Consider the following 23,468-nt stretch of genomic DNA (forward strand, 5'->3'; position numbering starts at 1 on the left):
CCAGGATGGTCTCGATCTCCTCACCTCGTGATCCGCCCGTCTCGGCCTCCCAAAGTGCTGGGATTACAGGCTTGAGCCACCGCGCCCGGCCCACATAGCTAATTTTTAAATTTTGTGTAGAGATGGGGGTCTTGCTATGCTGCCCAGGCTGGTATGAAACTCCTAGGCTCAAGCGATCCTCCTGCCTTGGCCTCCCAAAGTCCTGGGATTTCAGACATGAGCCACCATGCCTGGTCAAAAATGTTTCAGTAACTGAAAATGACACAAATATCGTGGAACTGGACTAATATTTCATTAATGAAGACCTTGCTACCCTGGAAAAAAAGGGTTTCACAGAATTCGATGGTAGCAGGTATTGAAATCAACAAAACCATTTCACATTTATATCTTAGTTGAGGTTCCTCAATCAAACAAGCTTTATGTATATAACTTTGGGTTTCATGCTTCAATATTACATTATAAGTTAGGTATCTTGAAGTAAATGAAATAGAATTCAATGAAATTCTGATTAATCTTTCTACTCATATACTTTCTGTCAAAAGTTACTGTAAGGGCTGGGCATAGTGACTCATGCCTGTAATCCTGGCACTTTGGAAGGCCAAGGAGGGTGGATCACTTGAAGCCAGGAGTTCGAGAACAGCCTGGCTAACATGGTGAAACACCGTCTCTACTAAAAATACAAAAATTAGTTGGGCGTGGTGGCATGTGCCTGTAGTCCCAGCTACTCGGGAGGCTGAGGCACGAGAACTGCTTGAACCCGGGAGGCAGAGGTTGCAGTGAGCTGAGATGGCGCCACTGTATTCCAGCCTGTGTGACAGAGCAAGACTCTGTCTCAAAAAAAAAAAAAAGTTACTGTAATATGCTGAATAATGGCCCTCAGACACGCCCACACTGTAATCCCCAGAGGCTGCAAATGTTACCTTATATGGCAAAAAGGACTTTTCAAATGTGATTATTTTAAAGATCTTGAGTCCAGGAGATTGTACGGATTGTTCAAGAGGGCCCAGTGTGATTACGCTCAGGGTAATCTTATGATCCTTATGAGAGGGACACAGGAGAAGTCAGAGTTAGAGAAGACAGTGTGATGACAGAGGCAGAGATTGGAGAGGCGCTCTTTAAAGGCAGAGGAAGTGACCACAAGCCAAGGAATATAGGTGGCCACTAGAAGCTGGAAAAATCAAGCAAGCAGATTTTTCTCTCACTGCCTGCAGAAGGAACTAGCCCTGCTGCCTCCCTGACTTCAGAGCACTGGGTCTCATTTTGGACTTCTGACCTCCAGAACTATAAACAAATTAACTTGTGGCCAGGCACAGTGGCTCACACTGTAATCCCAGCACTTTGGGGGGCGGAGGCAGGTAGATGGCTTGAGCCCAGGAGTTCGAGACCAGCTTGGGCAACATGGCGAAACCCCATCTCTGCAAAAAATACAAAAAAGTTAGCTGGGCATGTTAGTGCATGCCAGTCCCAGCTACTTGGGAGGCTGAGGTTGCAGTGAGCCAAGATCGTGCCACTACACTCCAGCCTGGGTGACAGAGTGAGTTCCTGTCTCAAAGAAAAAACATAAATAATTTGTGTTGTTCTAAGCCATTTTGCGTTGATTTGTTACAGCAGGAACAGGAAACTAATGTGGCTATCAAATGTAATTTTCCCATCTGCTCGGGAGGTGTCCACCTCATAGTGCTGAGTTTGTGTATGAAATGATATTGCACAACAGCAAATGTAGATCAGAGGTTCTCAATTCCAGAAACTTAAACATGGGGATGTCTGGGGTGAGGCATTTTTTAAAAAGCTCTCTAGGATTGTGATTATATTCCGCAAGCAAGGCTTAAAACTACTCATATGGATGGGCAAATGAGAGGAACTGGTTAAGTTGATCTCTAAGAGTTAAACTGATAAATTCTACATACAGTGGTTAAGGTGAGGTCAGATCTTTCTGGTTTTGTTTTTGTTTTTTTTTTTTTGAGATGGAGTTTCGCTCTGTTGCCTGGACTGAAGAGCAGTGGCGTGATCTCGGCTCACTGCAACCTCTGCCTTCCAGGTTCAAGTGATTCTCCCGCTTCAGCCTCCTGAGTAGCTGGGATTACAGGTGCCCGTCACCATGCCTGGCTAATTTTTTTGTATTTTTAGTAGAGAGGGGGTTTCACTGTGTTGGCCAGGCTGGTTCTGAACTCCTGACCTCAAGTGGTCTGCCTGCCTCAGCCTCCCAAAATGCTGGGATTACAAGCGTGAGCCACCGTACCCGGCCAAGGTCAGATCTTTCAAAATAGCCCATCCTAAAGAGTGAAGAAATCAGTGGCTGAAAAAATGAAATGATTCTGTTGCATCAGGATGATCAGGGCACAATCTCAGGAAGTTGGAAGTCACACTGGGAAAATCTACAAAAGTAGTCATGGATGGAACCAGCTTTATTGTCATTCTAATCACTATACCAGAGCAGTGAATTACTCTGATGTAAATATGATGTATTTTTACTACACTAGAAATAAAGTGACCTGTAGGAACCTTAGTAAAAAGAAGAATAAGAACAAATTAGGGAACATTTGAGGTGGCAATCCATACACAGAAACTCTGAACCAAAGAAAAACTTATTGGGATATCTGAGGACAAGGAAGATAGTTCTGTATGCCAGCTAACCAGGAGAATAATCATCTCTAATTCTCCTCTCTGTGCACCTTGAGATGAGATGCCAGCCCAGGACTGAACAAATATTAAGAAGCCCAAGTAATTTACTGGACCTAAGCAAGAACACTGCCTTCTTTGGATATCATGTTTTCTTGTGTACCTTGCTTCATAGTCTGCTTTCAGCTAAAATTAATAAATCAGAGCCAAATGGAAAACCTTTTGACCAAACACAGAAAGTACATCAAATACTGACATCAGTACTGCATGATTGGCTTGCTAGGGCTGTAATAAAATAGCACAGACTGGGTTACTTAAACAGCAAATACTTATTTCCTCTCAATTGTGGAGGCTGGAAGTCCAATATCGAGGTGCCGGCAGGGTTGGTATCCTCTGAGGACTCTCTCCTTGGCTTGCAGATGGCCACACTCTTGCTGTGTCTTCACATGGTCGGCCTACTGTGTACGTACACTCCTGGTGTCTTTGGGTGTGTTCAAATATCCTCTTCTTTTACTTATTTCTTTAATTTTTTTTTTGAGACAAGGTCTTATTCTGTTACCCAGGCTGGAGCACAGTGGCATGATCATAGCTCACTGCAACCTCAAACTCCTAGGTTCAAGCGATCCTCCCACCTCAGCCTCCCAAGTAGCTGGGACTATAAGCACGTGCCACCACACCTGGCTAATTTTTTTTTTTCCTTTTTGAGATGGAGTTTTGCTTTTGTTGCCCAGGCTGGAGTGCAATGGCGTGATCTCCGCTCACTGCAACCTCCACCTCCCAGGTTCAAGCTATTCTCCTGCCTCAGCCTCCCAAGTAGCTGGGATTACAGGCGCCTGCTACCATGCTTGGCTAATTTTTGTATTTTTTAGTAGAGATGGAGTTCCACCATGTTGGCCAGGCTGGTCTTGAACTCCTGACCTCGTGATCCACCCAACCTCAGCCTCCCAAAGTGCTGGGATTACAGGCATGAGCCACATTACCTGCCTGAATTTCCTCACAGGACATCAGTCAGATTGAATTAAGGCTCTTAATGTCCTCATTTCAACTTAATTTCCTCTGATAAGGTTCTATCTCTAAATAGACTCCCATTCTGAACTACTGTAGGTTACGGCTTCAACATGAATTTGAGGCAACACAATTCAGCCCATAACAGGCACCTCATCCCTCAGCTGTCAGAAAATAAGAGCAGATGCTCATGCTCCCTCTGTTTTTCTGCAAAAGCATTCTCCAGTAGTCTCTGGCACATAGAAAAATGTTCACTAAACACTAATTGTATGAATGAATAAATGAGTAAATGAATGTGTGAATGGATTATATCATAAGTGTAATAGGTAGCCGGGCGCAGTGGCTCACGCCTGTAATCCCAGCACTTTGGGAGGCGGAGGCGGGTGGATCACCTGAGGTTGGGAGTTCGAGACCAGCCTGACCAACATGGAGAAACCCCGTCTCCACTAAAAATACAAAATTGGCCGGGCGTGGTGGCACATGCCTATAATCCCAGCTACTAGGGAGGCTGAGGCAGGAGAATCGCTTGAAGCTGGGAGGTGGAGGTTGCGGTGAGCCGTGATCGTGCCATTGCACTCCAGCCTGGGCAAATAAGAGTGAAACTCCGCCTAAAAAAAAAAAAAAAAAAAAAAAAGTGTCATAGGTGACAGCCTACTAAAAAATTTTAGGGTCATTCCTTGTACAAAACTTACACAGAAATTAAAAAATCAAGTTAGCTTTCTACAATGGTGGATGCCAACAAAACACATTTCCATGGAGAATATTTCATTTATATGTAGATCTTCTTCATCTTGCAAATGGACTTCTGAGGTACATGACAGTGAACGTCATTCCAGCCCCATTCTTCTGAACGGAAATTTATTATCGCACAACGCTCATCAGGGCTATTGGGTTCACCTGAGTGCCAGAATCTGAAAGGCAGATAAAGGACAGTGGTGTTTTGAAACAGTGTTTTGGGGCTGGGCACAGTGGCTCATGCCTATAATCCCAGCACTTTGGGAGGCCGAGGCGGGTGGATCACCTGAGGTCAGGAGTTCGAGACCAGCCTGACCAATATAGAGAAACCCCATCTCTACTAAAAGTACAAAAAAATTAACTAGGCGTGGTGGCACGTGCCTGTAATCCCAGCTACTAGGGAGGCTGAGGCAAGAGAATCGCTTGAATCCGGGAGGCAGAGGTTGCGGTGAGCCGAGATAGTGCCATTGCACTCCAGCCTGGGTGACAAGAGTGAAACTCCGTCTCAAAACACAAGAAACAGTGTTTTGGAAAAAGTGAGAGACTGGGAGAGAGCTAGCGTTAAACAGTGTGAAAGTCAAAGTCACGCATACCCAAACCACCTTCCCACTTCTGCTGCCACGTTTTGTAAAACCTCATGTTCAGGCAGTTTCCTCTCCACCTATGTCTCTGGTATTTCCCTTGAAAACTGTTCCCACATGACCTAGTGGCCTGTCATCTTAATCAACTCGGCATACATTGAACACCCCCCGGCAGATATCCCAGAGGATTCCTTCATTTTGGCCATCCCTATGTCCAATTGCCATAGAACTTCCAACTCACAGAGTTAAATGATTCCAAGATTTTTTTTTCCCTGGTCCCAAGTATTAATCAGGTTCTATGCACTGCTTTTGGAGTCTGAAAAACTAGGGAAATTCCCTGGATCTGCTATTTAGTCTCTGTTATTTAGTGCAAGTAATTTAATTTCCCTGATTCTCAGTTCTTCTATCTGAAAAAATGGGAACTAGAACAATGTCCCTACGTATTTGACATAATTGATATGTCAAAAGTGGTAATCTGTACTAAAGTGCTTTAAAATTTGTAAAGAAATCATAAACGGCTGGGCATGGTGGCTCACACCTATAATCTGAGCACTCTGGGAGGCCAAGGCAGGCAGATCACTTGAGGTCAGGAGTTCCAGACCAGCCTGGTCAACATGGTGAAATCCATCTCTGCCAAAATTACAAAAATTAGCCGGGCGTGGTGCCACGTGCCTGTAATCCCAGCTACTCAGGAGGCTGAGGCAGGAGAATCACTTGAACCTGGGAGGCAGAGGTTGCAGTGAACCAATCACACCACTGCACTCCAGCCTGGGTGATGGAGTGAGAGTCTTGTCTTAAAAAAAAAAAAAAAAAAAAAAAAAAAAAAAAAAAAAAAGCACAACCCTTGATGTCAAATAGACCCAGTTCTATACTCACGTGACATTTTTATTGTATGGTGTCTGATCAACCCATTGCCAATGTCGCCAACCCTTTGGATCTGACAGCCCCAGAAAATAAGCAGAATTTATTTTCAGATTCTGAGTGATGAAATCCTGAGGGAAGAAAACGGAAGAGTCATAGTTGATAGAGCAGGAGCACCCTCATCTCGGACAAACACCGCCATTTTAAGTTCCAGCTCCCTTTCTTGCCTCATGCATTTCAAGGAAATCACTTCCCTTCTGACCACAAGCAGACAGAAAGAGCAGACAGTAAAACACAGATAAGACAGCTCAGGCACAGAGGGAGGTGGGGGGAAAGTCTCTTGGGTAACTGCCAAGCTTCACCCTCATACAATGGGTCCCAATAAAACAGTGGGCCTTAATAAGCACATTCCTTTCCCTTCAGGTGCACTAAGATAGGGAAGCTAAAAGCAGACTCCGGGGGGCTATGCCTGCAGCTGCAGAAAGGTGTATGGGAACAGACACACAACTCTCCCTCCCAGATAAGCGCAACACTATCTCTACTTAAAAAAAAAAAAAAAAAAAAAAAAAAAAAAAAATTGCGCGGTGGCGGGCGCCTGTAGTCCCAGCTCCCCGGGAGGCTGAGGCAGGAGAATGGCGTGAACCCGGGAGGCGGAGCTTGCAGTGAGCGGAGATCTCGTCACTGCACTCCAGCCTGGGCGACAGAGTGAGACTCTGCCTCAGAAAAAAAAAACAAAAACCAAAACTCTTAGTCTGTAAGAGAGTGTGCCCCTGACCTAACTCAGCCAGAGGCTCCTCTCAGGTTTATTTTCTCTAAAATAAACCTATCTTGACCGGCAAGCCGCCTTTCATATTTCTTTCCTCTTTCTTTAATTCTTACAATAGCCTTTAGCGGGGACTCAAGTTGAACAGAGTTCTTATGGCCATAGGAAGAAAAGAAGAAAAGGAGATGACCCAGGAGTCACCACAAAGGGCCCCTGCCCAGGAGCAGAGGCCTCTGGCTGAGCAGAGCTGGATCAAAGACATCACTTGTGAGCATGATGTTTGGCGTGTACAGGAACATGCTCTAGCCGTGGCCATCATAAATCCTCATGTCACACTTGCTTTCCTATTTCTTTGCTAAGTGACGGCATTCTTCAAGGCTCTGCGTATTGTGAGGAAATTTCTCCCTCGCTCCTAATATAGTCTTCTTGTAAAGGGAGTTGAATTAGTATATCTTTAGGTTTCTCTCTGCACCCCACCCCCCTAGTTATTTATTTATTTATTTTTTGAGACAAGGTCTTACTGTCACCCAGGCTGGAGTGAAGTGGCGTGATCTCAGCTCACTGCAGCCTCAACCTTTCAGACTCAAGCAATCCTCCTACCTCGGCCTCCTGTAGCTGGGATTACAGGCATCCACCACCATGCCCCGCTAAGTTTTGTATTTTTAGTAGAGACGGGGTTTCGGCCATGTTGCCCAGGCTGGTCTCGAACTCCTGGGCTAAAGCCACCCTCCTGCCTTGGCCTCCCAAACTGCTGGGATTACAGGCTTGATCCACAACACCCAGCCAGGAAAGGGTATTTTTATTTTTATTTTTGAGACAGAGTCTCATTCTGTTGCCCACATTGAAGTGCAGTGATGCAATCTCAGCTCACTACAACCTCCACCTCCTAGGTTCAAGTTATTCTAATGCCTCAGCCCCCCGAGTGGCTGGGATTACAGGTGCCCACCACCACACCTGGCTGATCTTTGTATTTTTAGTAGAGGCAGGGTTTTGTCATGTTGGCCAGGCTTATCTTGGCCTCATGTGATCCGCCAGGTTCGGCCTCCCAAAGTGCTGGGATTACAGGCGTGAGGCACCGAACCTAGCCCCATATCAGTTCTTGATTGTCAGTTCTTGCAATTTAATTTTTTTTCGCAAGTCCTCATAATATTTCTTCTCTGTGAGGCAATTAATTGTTTCTAAGTATTTCTATATAACTGCATGTTATATAAATGATTGATAACAATGCTGGTATCAACACTGAATGTAGTGGGACTTCTACTTTACTTTCAATAATGGTGGACTAAGTAATTTGGACCAAACTTCTTGGCAAAATCAACTACATAAGCTGGATGAAACATGAAAAACTTTAATGTCTCAAAAGGTCACAAAATAGTAAAAATTACCAGGTCAAGAAGCCAGAGAGAATGAAAAGCAAGGAAGATGTGCCTGGAAATCATGGCTCCTTTCTCTCTAGGGAAAAGTTTGCTGATCCAGAAAAGGCAGTAGAAGGGCTGAACAGCACATTCCTCCCCCGCCCGCACAACCTCAGGATGCTAAAGTTTAAAAATTTAAAAGTTTTGTGTTGTGGTGGTTTATGCCTGTAATCCCAGCACTTTGGAAGGCTAAGGTGGGAAGATTGCTGAGGCCAGAAGTTGAGACCAGCCTGGGAAATATAGTGAGACTTCATCTCTACCAAAAAATAATTAGGCCAGGTGCAGTGGCTCACACCTGTAATCCCAGCACTTTGGGAGGCCGAGGCAGGTGGATTACCTAAAGTCAGGAGTTTGAGACCATGGGGAAATCCAGTGTCTACTAAAAATACAAAAATTAGCCAGACGAGGTGGTGGGCGCCTATAATCCCAGCTACTTGGGAGGCTGTCGCAGGAGAATCCCTTGAATCCAGGAGGCGGGGGTTGCAGAGAGCCAAGATTGTACCACTGCACTCCAGCCTGGGCGACAGAGAAAGACTCCGTCTCAAAAGAAAAATAATAATAATAATAATAATAATAATAAAAACTCTGGGCTGGCCGGGCGCGGTGGCTCAAGCCTGTAATCCCAGCACTTTGGGAGGCCGAGACGGGCGGATCACGAGGTCAGGAGATCGAGACCATCCTGGCTAACACGGTGAAACCCTGTCTCTACTAAAAAAATACAAAAAACTAGCCGGGCGTGGTGGCAGATGCCTGTAGTCCCAGCTACTCCGGAGGCTGAGGCAGGAGAATGGCGTGAACCCGGGAGGTGGAGCTTGCAGCGAGCTGAGATCCGGCCACTGCACTCCAGCCTGGGCGACAGAGCAAGACTCCGTCTCGAAAAAAAAAAAAAACAACTCTGGGCTGAGCATGGTGGCTCACATCTATAATCCCACCACTTTGGGAGGCCGAGGCAGGTGGATCACTTGAGGCCAGGAGTTCGAGACCAGCCCGGACAACATGGTGAAACCCTGTCACTACTAAAAATACAAAAGTTAGCCAGGTGTAGTGGTGCATGTCTATAATCCCAACTACTCAAGTGACTGAGGCATGAGAATCACCCGAACCTGGGAAGTAGAAGCTGCAGTGAGCCGAGCTCATGCCATTGTACTCCAGCATGGGCGACAGAATGAGACTCTGTGTCCAAAAAATACAAACCCACCCCGTGCCCAAAAATAAAAAACAACTTTGCATGTACACTCCAAATGCTTCAGGTCACTTTTTGTTTTCTTTTTTTGACAGAGTCTTACTCTGTCACCCAGGCTGGAGTGCAGTGGCACAATCTCGGGTCACTGCAACCTCCGCCTCCGGGGTTCAAGTGATTTTCCTGCCTCAGCCTCCTGAGTAGCTGGGATAACAAGCATGCACCATCATGCCTGGCTACTTTTTGTATTTTTAGTAGAGGAGGGGGTTTCAGCATGTTGGCCAGGCTTGTCTCAGACTCGTGACCTCAGGTGATCTGCCTGCCTAGGCCTCTTAAAGTGCTGGGATTACAGGCGTGAGCCATGACATCCAGCCACAGGTCACTTTAAAATTAAGATATTTATAATAATAATAGCAGTAGTTAAAATTAGTTATTGTTTACTATATGCCAAATATTACACCATGAGTTTGCATAAGTTACTTCATTTAAATCTTACAGCTACTACTGTGAGGAAGATAGTGTTGCTCTCTCCATTTTACTAAGTCTCAGGAAACAGAGATTTAGAAAGATAAAGTTGTCAAAGGTCACACAACTAATAAATAACAGAGTTCTAACTCTAGAGCCAGTATTCTTAAGCAGTACATGTTCTGTGTTACAAGAAAGATAGAGGTCTGTAATGAAATTTTAGAAAGCCAATTTTTTTTTTTTTTTTTTAAGATGGAGTCTTGGTCTGTTGCCAAGGCTGAAGTGCAATAGTGTGAGCTCGGCTCGGTGCAACCTTTGCTTTCTGGGTTCAAGTGATTCTCATGCCTCAGCCTCCCGAGTAACTGGGACTACAGGTGCGTGCCACCACACCTCTCTAATTTTTGTATTTTTAGTAGAGATGGAGTTTCACCATGTTGACCAAGCTGGTCTTGAACTCCTGACCTCAAGTGATCTGCCCGCCTTGGCCTCCCAACATGCTGAGATTACAGGCGTGAGCCACCACACCCAGCCGTCATATATTTTGTTTTGTTTTGCTTGTTTCTTTTTGAGATGGAGTCTTGCTCTCTCACCCAGGCTGGAGTGCAATGGCATGATCTAGGCTCACTACAACCTCTGCCTTCCAGATTCAAGCAATTCTCCTGCCTCAATCACCTGAGTATGTGGGACTACAGACATGAGCCACCTCGCCAGGCCTCAAATAATGTTGTGCAAATAAGAAAATATATTTTGACATAGGTTTTCAGATTATTTTGAATGTACATGAACGTATATGAGACATTGTTAGTGGTTTGTGTACTTCCTTCCCTCTCCACCATATCAATTTATCTATTCATTCTTTCACTGAACATTTAAGCAGTCTATTGTCTGCTCAGACTCTGTGCTAAGTGTAGCATAGGAAGTCAAAACAAATAAAAGTTTACAACATGGCTGGGGAGACAGGATGAACAGCACTTTTGAAAACTTTGTAGAGTTAGGCAAAAATTAGTCCAGAGCCAAGAAAGAGGTAAGGGTAAATAGGCAGTAAATCAGACCTCATATAGATTATGACCTGGCTTTGAATCATTTGGATATTGTAGAAATTTCAGGCCCTGAAATTGCTATAATGTACTGTAGGACTTGTGCCAAGGCATGTGGCAAAAGCAAATGAAAATACTCTTTGGAAGCGAATAATATCTTAGGCTTCCATTTTTTTTTTTTCTGTTTTGTTTTTGAGACAGAGTTTTGCTTTTTCACCCAGGCTGGAGTGAAGTGGCATGATCTCGGCTCACTGCAACCTCCGCCCCCTGGGTTCAAGCGATTCTCCTGCCTCAGCCTCCTGAGTAGCTGGGATTACAGGCATGCGCCACCATGCCCAGCTAATTTTTGTATTTTTAGTAGAGAGGGGGTTTCACCATGTTGGCCAGGCTGGTCTTGAACTCCGGACCTCAGGTGATCCACCCACCTCAGCCTCCCAAAGTGCTAGAATTACAAGCATGAGCCACCGTGCCTGGCCTCCAATTATTTTTATAAATAATTTTTCAAGTACAACATCCACCACACAAGGATAATTTGAAACATACTATAGGCCAGACGTGATGTCTCGGGCCTATAATCCCAGCACTTTGGGAGACCAAGGCAGGTGGATCACTTCAGGCCAGGAGTTCGAGACTAGCCTGGACAACATGGTGTAACCCCATCTTTACTAAAAATACAAAAATTAGCCAGGAGTGGTGGCATGCACCTGTAATCCCAGCAGCTCAGGAGGCTGAGTCAAAGAATCACTTGAACCCAGAAGACAGAGGTGGCAGTGAGTCGAGACTGCGCCACTGCACTCCACCCTGGGGTGACAGAGAGAGACTTTGTCTCAAAAAAATAAAAGAAGAATATCTGGGCACAGTGGCTCATGCCTGTAATCCCAGCACTTTGGGAGGCCAAGGCAGGTGGATCACCTGAGGTGAGGAGTTCGAGAACAGCCTGGCCAACATGGCAAAATCTCATCTCTACTAAAAATACAAAAATTAGCTGGGCGTGGTTGCGGGCACCTGTAATCCCAGCAATTCGGGAGGCTGAGACAGGAGAATCGCTTGAACCCAGGAAGCGGAGATTGCAGTGAGCAGAGATCTCGCCACTGCACTCCAGCCTGTGCGATAGAACGAGACTCTGTCTCAAAGGAAAAAAAAAAACAAAAACTGGCCGGGCACCATGGCTCACGTCTGTAATCCCAGCACTTTGGGAGGCCAAGGCGGGTGGATCACGAGGTCAGGAGTTCGAGAACAGCTTGGCCAATATGGTGAAACCCCGTCTCTACTAAAAATACAAAAATTAGCTGGGCATGGTGGTGGTTGCCTGTAATCCCAGCTACTCGGGAGGCTGAGGCAGGAGAATCGCTTGAACCCTGGAGGTGGAGGTTGCAGTGAGCCGAGATTGAGCCACTGCACTCCAGCCTGGTGACAGAGCAAGAGTCCATCTCAAAAAAAAAACAAAAAACAAAAAAAAATCCAGCAACAACAACAAAATAAGCTTAAGCGTTGAACATTATAAAGTTTGATAGCATATTTGAAAGAGAAGCAAGATAAATTCTAGATTTGAAAAATACAATAACTGAATTTAGATGTTAATATATGGTTTTAATAGCAGGATTAGACATGGTTGAAAAAGATTAGTGAAGTGGGAGGGCCGGGCGCTGTGGCTCAAGCCTGTAATCCCAGCACTTTGGGAGGCCGAGGCGGGCGGATCATGAGGTCAGGAGATCGAGACCACCCTGGCTAACACGGTGAAACCCCATCTCTACTAAAAATACAAAAAATTAGCCGGGCGTGGTGGCAGGTGCCTGTAGTCCCAGTTACTCGGGAGGCTGAGGCAGGAGAGTTGGTTGAACCCGGGAGATGGAAGTTGTAGAGAGCCGCAATCGTGCTGCACTCCAGCCTGGGCAACAGAGCGAGACTCGGTATCAAAAAAAAAAAAAAGACTATCAGTTAAGAAAGGAAACAGATTAGCTGCCTGTTAGAACATACCTGCTCTTCCTTGGTGTTGATCACCACCAGATCAGCCCCCATCACAGAACAGTTATTTTGACTCTTAGTCCAAGACTGCATCACGGTAGAAATAAAGTAGCAACTAGACTGAAATGATGTCCAAGGGGTTGGGCAGCAGCTCCAATCTTCCCAAAGGAGTATAGAAGAAGAAAAAATATTAACAGAGAATTCTCCTCACATAAAGTTACAAGCTTAGCTTGCTAAGGTTTAATTAGTTTTCATCTATGGATCTCCATGGATTTTCCAAAGCTGAACTCATTTACTGCTGTATTTACTAATCTCTAGACCATTTCACTCTATATTGGGACCAGCAAACTTCCTGCAAAGGGCCAGATAGTAAATATCTTAGGATCTGGGGGCCATAAGGTCTCTGTTGCAACTACTCAACTCTGCTACTGCAGTATGAAAGCAACCACTGGCAATATGTTACCAAAAACAAACAAAAAAAAGAATATGGCAATAAAATGTCATTTACAAAAGTAGGCAGCTGTTTGAGTTTGGCCCATGCCTTAGTTTTCCAGGTTCTGCTTTAAACCCACAAAAATTATTTTAATGATAAATACTTGCCGGGCGCAGTGGCTCACACCTGTAATCCCAGCACTTTGGGAGGCCAACGCGGGCAGATCACGAGGTAAGGAGATAGAGACCATCGTGGCTAACATGGTGAAACCCCGTCTCTACTAAAAATGCAAAAAATTAGCCGGGTGTGGTGGCGGGCGCCTGTAGTCCCAGCAACTTGGGAAGCTGAGGCAGGGGAATGGCGTTAACCCGGGGGGGCGGAGCTTGCAGTGAGCGGAGAGCGCGCCACTGCTCTCCAGCCTTGGCTACAGGTTTTTGTTGTTTTTTTTTTGAGACGGTGTCTCGCTCTGTCGCCCAGGCTGGAGTGCAGTGGCCCGCTCTCCGCTCACTGCAAGTTCCGCCTCCCGGGTTCAGCCACAGCCACCCGAGTTGCTGGGACTACAGGCGCCCGCCACCACGCCCGGCTAATTTTTTTGCATTTTTTAGTAGAGACGGGGTTTCACCATGTCAGCCAGGATGGTCTCAATCTCCTGACCTCGTGATCCGCCCACCTCGGCCACCCAAAGTGCTGGGATTACAAGCGTGAGCCACCGCGCCCGACTAAGACAAATACTTTAACTTAAGGTTCTCATCATTTATTGGTGGTCATATATGAACCATGTCTACATCTTTAGCAAAAATAACTTTGACAATGTTATATTTGCCACTAATAATTGTAGCTAAAAATATCATTTAGAGTTTAGCTTCTCATTTTAAAGAATGAGTCTAGAATAAGACAGATCTGGGTTGCAACCTCATTTTCTGTGCTGTAATTTTGGGAAAATTATGTAACCACTCTATGCCTTAAATATTTTTCTTTTCATTTGTAAATGGGAATGTTTCTTACTCAGAATATTGAGAGGCTGAGGTGACATAATACATGCAAAACACTTAAGAGCGGTAAGTGCTGAAAAAGATCCGTCTCTCCTTCGAAGCACCAGTTTTTCCACTGTCAGCACAAAACAGATTATACAAATTCCCTCTGACAAACAATGTAGAGCATGTCAAAATGTTTTTCTTTATTATATTTTGGCATACATTATACCAAAATAAATATTTTTAAATTTTTTTTAGAGACAGGATTGCGCTTTGTCATCTAGGCTGGAGTGCATAATCATGGCTCACTGCAGCCTTGACCTGGGTTCAAGCGATCCTCCCACCTCAGCCTCCCAAGTAGCTGGGACCACAGGGGTGCGTCACCTAATCTTTTTCGTATTAATCCAGCTAATTTTTTTGTATTATTTGTAGAGACAGTGTCTTGCTTTGTTGCCCAGGCTGGTCCAGAACTCCTGGGATCAAGTGATCCCCTGGCCTCAGCTGCCCTGAAGTGCTGAAATTATAGGCATGAGCCGCTGAGCCTGGCCTCCTATGGTAGTTTTGAGGAACAAGCTCTTGTCATCTTTTTACCCCGCACAGTTTTTCCCTGTAAGTAGAGAATGATTTCATTCTTGAAATAACAGTTTGATGTCCTTTGGGTCCATGTTTTCTTCCTGGAAAGGATTAAGGCCATTGAGACATTTCTGATGTAGAACTTGTTTCTCTCTGGCTCTGCACACGAGGCTGTAGCAGTCCCTGATTCTGGACACAGCTAACCAATTATCCCTCAGGAGGTGAGTAGGCCTGGACTAGGGAGCAACATTTTGGCCTCACTCTAAGCCATATTTCATGATTCGATTTTACCATCAATAAAGCTGATAATTTTATTTTTTATTAATTGTTATCTTTTTTTAGACAGGGTCTCACTTTGTCACCCAGGCTGGAGTGCAGCAGTGTAATCGCTTATTACTGCAGCCTCAACCTCCTGAGCTCAACTGATGCTCCCACTTCAGCCTCCAAAGTAGCTAGGGCTACAGGCAGGTGTCAACATAGCTGGGTAATTTTTTTTTGAGATGGAGTTTCACTCTTGTTGCCCAGGCTGGAGTGCAATAAGACAATCTCGGCTCACCTCCACCTCCCGGGTTCAGGCCATTCTCCTGCCTCAGCCTCCCGAGTACCTGGGACTACAGACGCCTGCAACCATGCCCAGCTAATTTTTTGTATTTTTTTTTTTTTTTTGAGACGGAGTCTTGCTCTGTCGCCCAGGCTGGAATGCAGTGGCCGGATCTCAGCTCACTGCAAGCTCCGCCTCCCGGGTTCATGCCATTCTCCTGCCTCAGCCTCCCAAGTAGCTGGGACTACAGGCGCCCGCCACCTCGTCCGGCTAATTTTTTTTGTATTTTTTTAGTAGAGACGGGGTTTCACCGTGTTAGCCAGGATAGTCTCGATCTCCTGACCTCGTGATCCGCCCGTCTCCGCCTCCCAAAGTGCTGGGATTACAGGCTTGAGCCACCGCGCCCGGCCAATTTTTTGTATTTTTAGTACAGACAGGGTTTCATCGTGTTAGCCAGGATGGTCTCAATCTCCTGACCTCGTGATCCGCCTGCCTCAGCCTCCCAAAGTACTAGGATTACAGGCATGAGCCACTGCGCCTGGCCTCTTTTTTTTTTTGAGACAGAGTTTCACTCTTGCTGCCCAGGCTGGAGTGCAATGGCATGATCTCAGCTCACCACAACCTCCACCTCCTGGGTTCAAGAGATTGTCCTGCCTCAGCCTCCCGAGTATCTGGAATTACAGGCATGCACCGCCACGCCCAGCTAATTTTTTTGTATTTTTAGTAGAGACAGGGTTTCTCCATGTTGGTCAGGCTAGTCTCGAACTTCCGACCTCAGGTGATCCACCCGCCTCACCCTCCCAAAGTGCTGGGATTACAGGCATGAGCCACCGCGCCTGGCCTGAGGTGTCTACTTAAGACACCAAGTAGATAGAGTGCAGTAGGAAAAACCAGGCCTCAGTTGAGAGTTTTAGTGCTGACGATAATAAACCATCAGACTAGGAATTTGATTAATAGCAAGGGAAGTCTTGTTGCTCATTGCAGAGTTGTACCTTCCATGTCCTTTCCTTCCATGACGCAGGTCAGGCTTGGATAATACTGTTGATACTCTTGTAACTTGGACAGCCGCTTGACAGTTTTGCTATACATAAAATTGTGACTTGCTGGGAAAGAGAAAGCAGAGTTAGTTCTCATTCTTTTTTTTTTTTTTTTGGAGACAGAGTCTCGTTCTGTTGCCCAGGCTGGAGTGCAGTGGCCAGATCTCAGCTCACTGCAAGCTGTGCCTCCTGGGTTCACGCCATTCTCCTGCCTCAGCCTCCCGAGTAGCTGGGACTACAGGCGCCCGCGACCACGCCCCGCTAATTTTTTTTTTTGTAGTTTTCTTACAGACGGGGTTTCACCGTGTTAGCCAGGATAGTCTCGATTTCCTGACCTCGTGATCTGCCTGCCTCGGCCTCCCAAAGTGCTGGGATTACAGGCGTGGAGCCAATGCGCCCGGCAGTTCTCATTCTTTTAAGTGGAGCTGTGTTGTGCTATACAACCTTATGCTGTGGCCGGGCACAGTGACTCACGCCTGTAATCCCAGCACTTTGGGAGGCCAAGGTGGGAGAATCACTTGAGGTCAGGAGTTCAAGACCAGCCTGGCCAACATGGTGAAACCCCATCTCCACCAAAAATATAAAAATATAAATATATTTTTATTTATATTTAAAAATAAAAAATAAAATTAGCCAGCTGGCCAGGCGCAGTGGCTCACGCCTATAATTCCAGTGCTTTGGGAGGCTGAGGCTGGTGGATCACTTGAGGTCAGGAGCTCGAGACCAGCCTGACCAACATGGTCTACTAAAACTACAAAAATTAGCTGGATATGGTGGCGGGCACCTGTAATCTGAGTTACTTGGGAGGCTGAAGCAGGAGAATTGCTTGAACCCAGGAGGCGGAAGTTGCAGAGAGCCGAGATCGTACCATTGCCCTCCAGCCTGGTTAACAGAGCAAGACTCTATCTTGAAAAAAACCACTAGCCAGGCGTGGTGGCAGGCGCCTGTAATCCCTGCTGTTCAAGAGGCTGAGGCAGGAGAATCACTTGAACTCGGAAGGCACAGGTTTCAGTGAGCCAAGATCTTGCCATTGCACTCCAGCTTGGGCAACAAGAGTGAAACTCCATCTCAAAAAAACAAAACAAAACAAAAAAATAACCTTCTGGCCGGACATAGTGGTTCACACCTGTAATCCCAGTACTTTGGGAGACCAAGGCAGGCAGATCACCTGAGGTCAGGAGTTCAAGACCAGCCTGGTCAGCATGGTGAAACCCTGTCTCTACTAAAAATACAAAAATTGGTTGGGCATGGTGGCACATGCCTGTAATCCCAGCTACAGGAGTCTGAGGCAGGAGAATCACTTGAACCTGGGAGGTGGAGGTTGCAGTGAGCAGAGGCTGTGCCATTGCACTCCAGCCTGGGCAACAGAGCGAGGCTTTGTCTCAAAAAAAAAAAAAAAAAAAAGACCAGGTGCGGTGGCTCACCCTTGTAATCTCAGCAATTTCAGAGGCCAAGGCGGGCAGATCACGAGGTCAGCAGTTCGAGACCAGCCTGACTGACATGGTGAAACCCTGTCTCTACTAAAAATACAAAAATTAGCCAGGCATGGTGGTGCATGCCTGTAATCCCAGCTACTCAGGAGGCTGAGGCAGGAGAATTGCTTGAACCTGGGAGGCGAAGGTTGCAGTGAGTCAAGATCACGCCTCTGCATTCCAGCCTGGCAACAGAACGAGACTCCATCTCAAAAATAGTAATAACAGGCCAGGCATGGTGGCTCATGCCTGCAATCCCAGTACTTTGGGAGACTGAGGCGGGCGGATCATGAGGTCAGGAGATCGAGACTATCCTGGTTAACATGGTGAAACCCCATCTCTACTAAAAATACAAAAAATTAGCCAGGCGTGGTGGCAGGCACCTGTGGTCCCAGCTACTTGGGAGGCTGAGGCAGGAGAATAGCACGAACCCGGGAGGCAGAGCTTGCAGTGAGCCAAGATTGAGCCAGTGCACTCCAGCCTGGGTGACAGAGCGAGACTCTGTCTCAAAAAAAAAAAAATAATAATAATAAATAATGGGCCAGGAGTGGTGGCTCACACTTGTAATCCCAGCACTTTGGGAGGCCGAGGCAGTCGGATCACAAAGTCAGGGGATCGAGACCATCCTGGCTAACATGGTGAAACCCCGTCTCTACTAAAAATACAAAAAAGTAGCTGGGTGTGGTGGCGGGTGCCTGTAGTCCCAGCTACTCAGGAGGCTGAGGCGAGAGAATGGCATGAACCTGGGAGGCTGAGCTTGTAGTGAGCTGAGATTGAGCCACTGTACTCTAGCCTGGGTGACAGAGCGAGACTCCATCTCAAAAAATAAAAATAAAAAAAAATAAATAATAATAAAATAGCCTTATACTCTTACAAAGTCTGCAATGCCTCTCTCATCCCATTTCAAGCCATACTGCTCTTTTCTCATGCTTCTTTCTCTGCAGGCCCAGTAAAAAATACGTCCTCAACCCTTTCATATATCAATTTATCTTGTTTGTTTATAAGTTTGCATGTGTATATATCTTGGTCTTCCCCTACTATAACATACAGTCTAGTGAAGGAATTTCATTGTATTGACGCTATATACCCAGCACCTAGAAAAGTGGCCTGCTCACGGGAGGTGTTCGGTAAGCATTTGTTGATACTAGGTAACAGCATCTAATTCTATTAATCTTGAAATACCACAGGCTTTTTGGTTTTTCTAAAGTTTTCTGATGGCTGTAACTGTAAGTAAACCATTTGGGTCAAATTAAATATAAGGTAAAACCTAACCTTTTGGAGACATTTAGACATCTTCACTAAAAATGGTCTCTTTTGTTCACTGGCATGCACATAGAGCAAGATCTGACTTTTCACTTATCCTCACTTAATTCTTTATTCATGTATTTCATCATTCTGATTTTGAGACTAAACCTAGTCAAACTCTTCTGTTTTCTCTTAATTTATGTCTGTAAGTTCTTGCATGTCTTCTTTCCTCTCAAATAATTAAATAACCATCTTGTATTAGTCCGTTTTCGCATTGCTATAAAGGAATACCTGAGACTTGGTAATTTATAAAGAAAAGACATTTTACTGGCTCACAGTTCTGCAGATTGTACAGTAAGCATGGTGCCAGCATCTGCTCACCTTCTGGTGAGGCCTCAGGAAGCTTTCAGTCATAGTGGAAGGCAAAGTGGGACCCGGCATATCACATGGCAAGAGAGGGTGCAAGAGAGAGTGAGGGAGAGGTGCAGATCTCACCCAAACTCAGAGCAAGAACTCACTCATTCCTTCAAGGAGGGCACCAAGCCATTCATGACGGTTTCACCTGCATCACTCAAAACCTCCTGCCAGGCCCCACCTCCAACATCGGGGATTTCAAATTTCAAGGGATAGTTGTCCCTTCCAAATTTCAAATTTTCAACATGAGACTTGGAAGGGACAACTATCCCCACCATATCACATCTTTAAGCCCTTTTGTCTCTTGCCCTTTGTTATAAAAAGCAAAGCAAAGTTTAACCTTAGTAATAATTCTGCTTCTTAGGGTTACATTGAAAACTGTGAGATGTATTTACAACTAGAAAGAAACTGAAGACTGTATCATCAACACATTTTTACTTGACATAGGAAGTCATCGTATTCAGTAACTTCCTCACAGATGTTTCATTTCTGTTTCTAATCATTCTATTAGATAATAGAGCACATGTTGATACCCAAATAGTAAACGAGAGAGTTAGGAAATTTCTCAGGTGTCACAAAAATATAAAACTTGGCAAAGGGAGTAGCAGTTAAATAATAGTTTACTTTGTTTATTCTTCCATTGTATCACTGTATAAACTTTTTTTTTTTCTTTTGAGACAGGGTCTCTCTGTCACCCAGGTTGGAGTACAGTGATAAGACTGTGGCTCACTGCAGCCTCAACTTCCTGGGCTCAAGCGATCCTCCTGCCTCAACCTCCTGAGTAGCTGGGACCACAGGCACGTGCCACCAAGCCAAGTTATATTTTTAATTTTTTATAGAGACAGGGTCTCACTCTGTTGCCCAGGTTGGTCTTGAACTCCTGTCCTCAAGCAATCCTCCCACCTCAGCCTCCCAAAGTGCTGGGATTACAGGTGTGAGCCACTGCCTGGCCATATGAACAGTTTTTCCTGTCATATTGGGAAGAATCTCATGTGAAGATTAAAACCCCACAGTAATACAATTACAGCATCATAGAAAGAATAATAGTTATGTTCCCAATAGAGACTTTTTTTAAAACAAAGGAGCAGATCAACTAGATGGTACCTACCATCAGCACTCCCATCAAAGTGGAGTTATTGTTATAGAATGAATTGCGTCCTCCCCAAGCTCATATGTGGAAGCCCTAAGCCCCAATTTGTTGTATTTGAAGATAGAGCCTTTGGGAGGAAATCAGGTTTGGATGAGGTGATGAGGGGGGTTCTCATGATGAGATGAGTACTCTTATAAGAAGAAACTGTGAAGAGCTGGCACTCCCTCCATCATGTGACGACACAGCAGGAGGGCATCACCTGTAAGCCAGGAAGAGGGACCTCACCAGATACAACCATCCTGGCATCCTCATGTCAGACTTCCAGCCTCCAGAACCATCAGAAAATAAATTTCTGTTTTTTTGTTTTTTTTTTTTTTGAGACGGAGTCTCGCTCTGTTGCCCAGGCTGGAGTGCAGTGGCACCATCTCGGCTCACTGCAAGCTCCACCTCCCGGGTTTACGCCATTCTCCTGCCTCAGCCTCCCGAGTAGCTGGGACTACAGGCGCCCGCCACCTCGCCCGGCTAGTTTTTTGTAGTTTTTAGTAGAGACAGGGTTTCACCGTGTTAGCCAGGATGGTCTCGATCTCCTGACCTCGTGATCCGCCCGCCTCGGCCTCCCAAAGTGCTGGGATTACAGGCTTGAGCCACCGTGCCCGGCCTTTTTTTTTTTTTTTTTTGAGACAGAGTTTCGCTCTTTTTGCCCAGGCTGGAGTGCAATGGCGCGATCTCGGCTCACCGCAACCTCCGCCTCCCAGGTTCAAGCGATTTTCCTGCCTCAGCCTCCCGAGTAGCTGGGATTACAGGCATGTGCCACCACCCCGGCTAATTTTGTATTTTTAGTAGAGACGGGGTTTCTCCATGTTGGTCAGGCTGGTCTTGAACTCCCGACCTCAGGTGATCCACCTGCCTCGGCCTCCCAAAGTGCTGGGATTACAAGCGTGAGCCACCGCACCCGGCCTAAATTTCTGTTTTTTAACTCACTCAGTCTATGGGGTTTTTTGTTTCTGTTTGTTTTGTTTTGTTTTGTTTTGAGACAGAGTCTCACTCTGTCACCCAGGCTGGAGTGCAGTGGCGTGATCTCAGCTCACTGCAACCTCTGCCTCCTGGGTTCAAGTGAGTCTCTTATCTCAGCCTCCCAAGTAGCTGGGATTACAGGCGTGAGCCACTGCACCCAGCTAATTTTTTTTTTTTTTTTTTTTTTGAGACGGAGTCTTGCGCTGTGTCACCCAGGCTGGAGTGCAGTGGCGCGATCTCGGCTCACTGCAAGCTCCGCCTCCCAGGTTCACGCCATTCTCCTGCCTCAGCCTCCCAGTAGCTGGGACTACAGGCGCCCGCCACCTCGCCCGGCTAGTTTTTTGTATTTTTAGTAGAGACGGGGTTTCACCATGTTAGCCAGGATGGTCTTGATCTCCTGACCTCGTGATCCACCCGCCTCGGCCTCCCAAAGTGCTGGGATTACAGGCTTGAGCCACCGCGCCTGGCCTAATTTTTGTATTTTTAGTAGAGACAGGGTTTTACTGTATGGTCCAAGCTGGTCTTGAACTCCTGACCTCAGGTGAGCTGCCTGCCTCGGCCTCCCGAAGTGCTGGGATTATAGGCGTGAGCTACCATGCCTGGCCCACTCTATGGTATTTTGTTATGGCAGCCCAAGCTGACCAAGACAGTTATGATCACATTTGGAAAATGCAACTAAAACCAGGCAAAGAAACCTGGAAGTATAGACAATTATCCAAAATAATTAATAATAGTAATAACTTATTTTATGAAAAACATGGCCTTCTCGGTTAGGGTTGCCATTTTATGTCTAGAAAGGGGAACCTGTTTCTTCAGGAAATCTATAGAATGTGACTGGGAAAAGGACCAAGAGATGACTGCACTCCAGCCAAGAACTTACCCACAGAACTCACAGTGAAACAGACACAGAGGAGCAAGATAGATACGACTGCCACAGACCAGACCTTCAACTGGAACCACCAGACTCCTTTCTCTGTCAGATCAGCAAGACAAATGCATAGTCATAATCTCCACTGCTGAAGACCCAGGAAGCCAGAGTCCCAAAAATCTTAGAACAAAATCAGGCTATGATCAAAACTAATTAAAACAGAAAAAATGTGAAAGCAAGAAGAGATTACAGAAATTACAGAGATTACAGAACAAATGACCAGTTAGTACCCTGGAACCCAAGACAAATCCGGGCAAAACTCATTCAGAGTAAACTGTACTTTCCAATTCCCTACTCACTTTACCTTTGAATCGCACAGCCTTGACCTCAAACTTCCAGGCTTAAGTGGTCCTCCTGCCTCAGTCTCTGAGTAGCTGGGACTTTAGGCATGTGCTTGCACGCCTGACCAAACTCATTTTCCTTTAAGGCCTTCTAGGCCCGAGTTGTTTTCTTTTTTTCTTTCATCTTTCCCTGATCCAAGTATCTTAGGTCCATACCTATTTCCATACTGAAATTATTATTATGTATGAAAAGCTGTCTATTTCTTCTTCCAAAGTCACCCCTATCACCTCAATGCCTGTTTCCCACTCTATCCTGCTGTTACTACCTTCCCTAGAACTGAGAAGATGAATGCTCACCTCGGTCTTGAGGCTCTTCTTCAGGCACCATTGTGTGTGCACACCCTTTGGACTTCCTCTATCAGGAGGTGCAGAAGCTCTTGTATCACTTTCCCTAAAGATGTGACTTTAGGGGGTCTGCTTCTTTCAAACAAGCCAAGCCCTTAGATCCTTCTTCGCCTACTCTTGCAAAGGAAGAGATGTGACTTAGGAGACTTTCTGCAGTGAGCTAAAGCTTTCAATTTAAAACATACATCATGTTCAGAAATAAGGAAACACAAACAAGGAAATTGAGAAATACATCAAAAACAGTTCATGGCTGCAGGTCTAATTTGTTTTTTTAGACAGGGTCTCACTCTGCCACCCAGGCTGGAGTGCAGTGGTGCAATCTTGGCTTACTGCAACCTCTGCTTCATGGGTTCAAGCAATTCTCCTGCCTCAGCCTCCCGAGCAGCTGGGACTACAGGCATGCGCCACCATGCCCAGCTAATTTTTGTATTTTTA

The 23,468-nt window shown here is 45.7% G+C and overlaps 1 protein-coding gene across 3 annotated transcripts; it reads right to left on the reverse strand.

The window, feature by feature from the left end:
• Positions 1–4,252: 4,252 nt before the first annotated feature.
• Positions 4,253–23,208, reverse strand: CLEC4C (C-type lectin domain family 4 member C). 3 transcript variants are annotated; one of them, XM_015150836.3, is made up of 6 exons: positions 22,986–23,208; positions 22,300–22,392; positions 16,140–16,250; positions 12,639–12,784; positions 5,817–5,932; positions 4,253–4,535 (listed from the first exon to the last, which is right to left on the reverse strand). In XM_015150836.3, exons 1-6 carry the CDS (start codon positions 23,014–23,016, stop codon positions 4,394–4,396), a joined length of 639 nt encoding a protein of 212 aa, XP_015006322.3. In that variant the 5' UTR covers positions 23,017–23,208; the 3' UTR covers positions 4,253–4,393. The 3 variants fall into 3 exon arrangements, with proteins under 3 accessions (XP_015006322.3, XP_077809646.1, XP_077809647.1); XM_077953520.1 differs by lacking the exon at positions 22,300–22,392; XM_077953521.1 differs by lacking the exon at positions 16,140–16,250.
• Positions 23,209–23,468: the final 260 nt, after the last annotated feature.

This window comes from Macaca mulatta, chromosome 11 (assembly GCF_049350105.2).
Source record: "Macaca mulatta isolate MMU2019108-1 chromosome 11, T2T-MMU8v2.0, whole genome shotgun sequence".
Lineage (NCBI taxonomy): Eukaryota > Metazoa > Chordata > Mammalia > Primates > Cercopithecidae > Macaca > Macaca mulatta.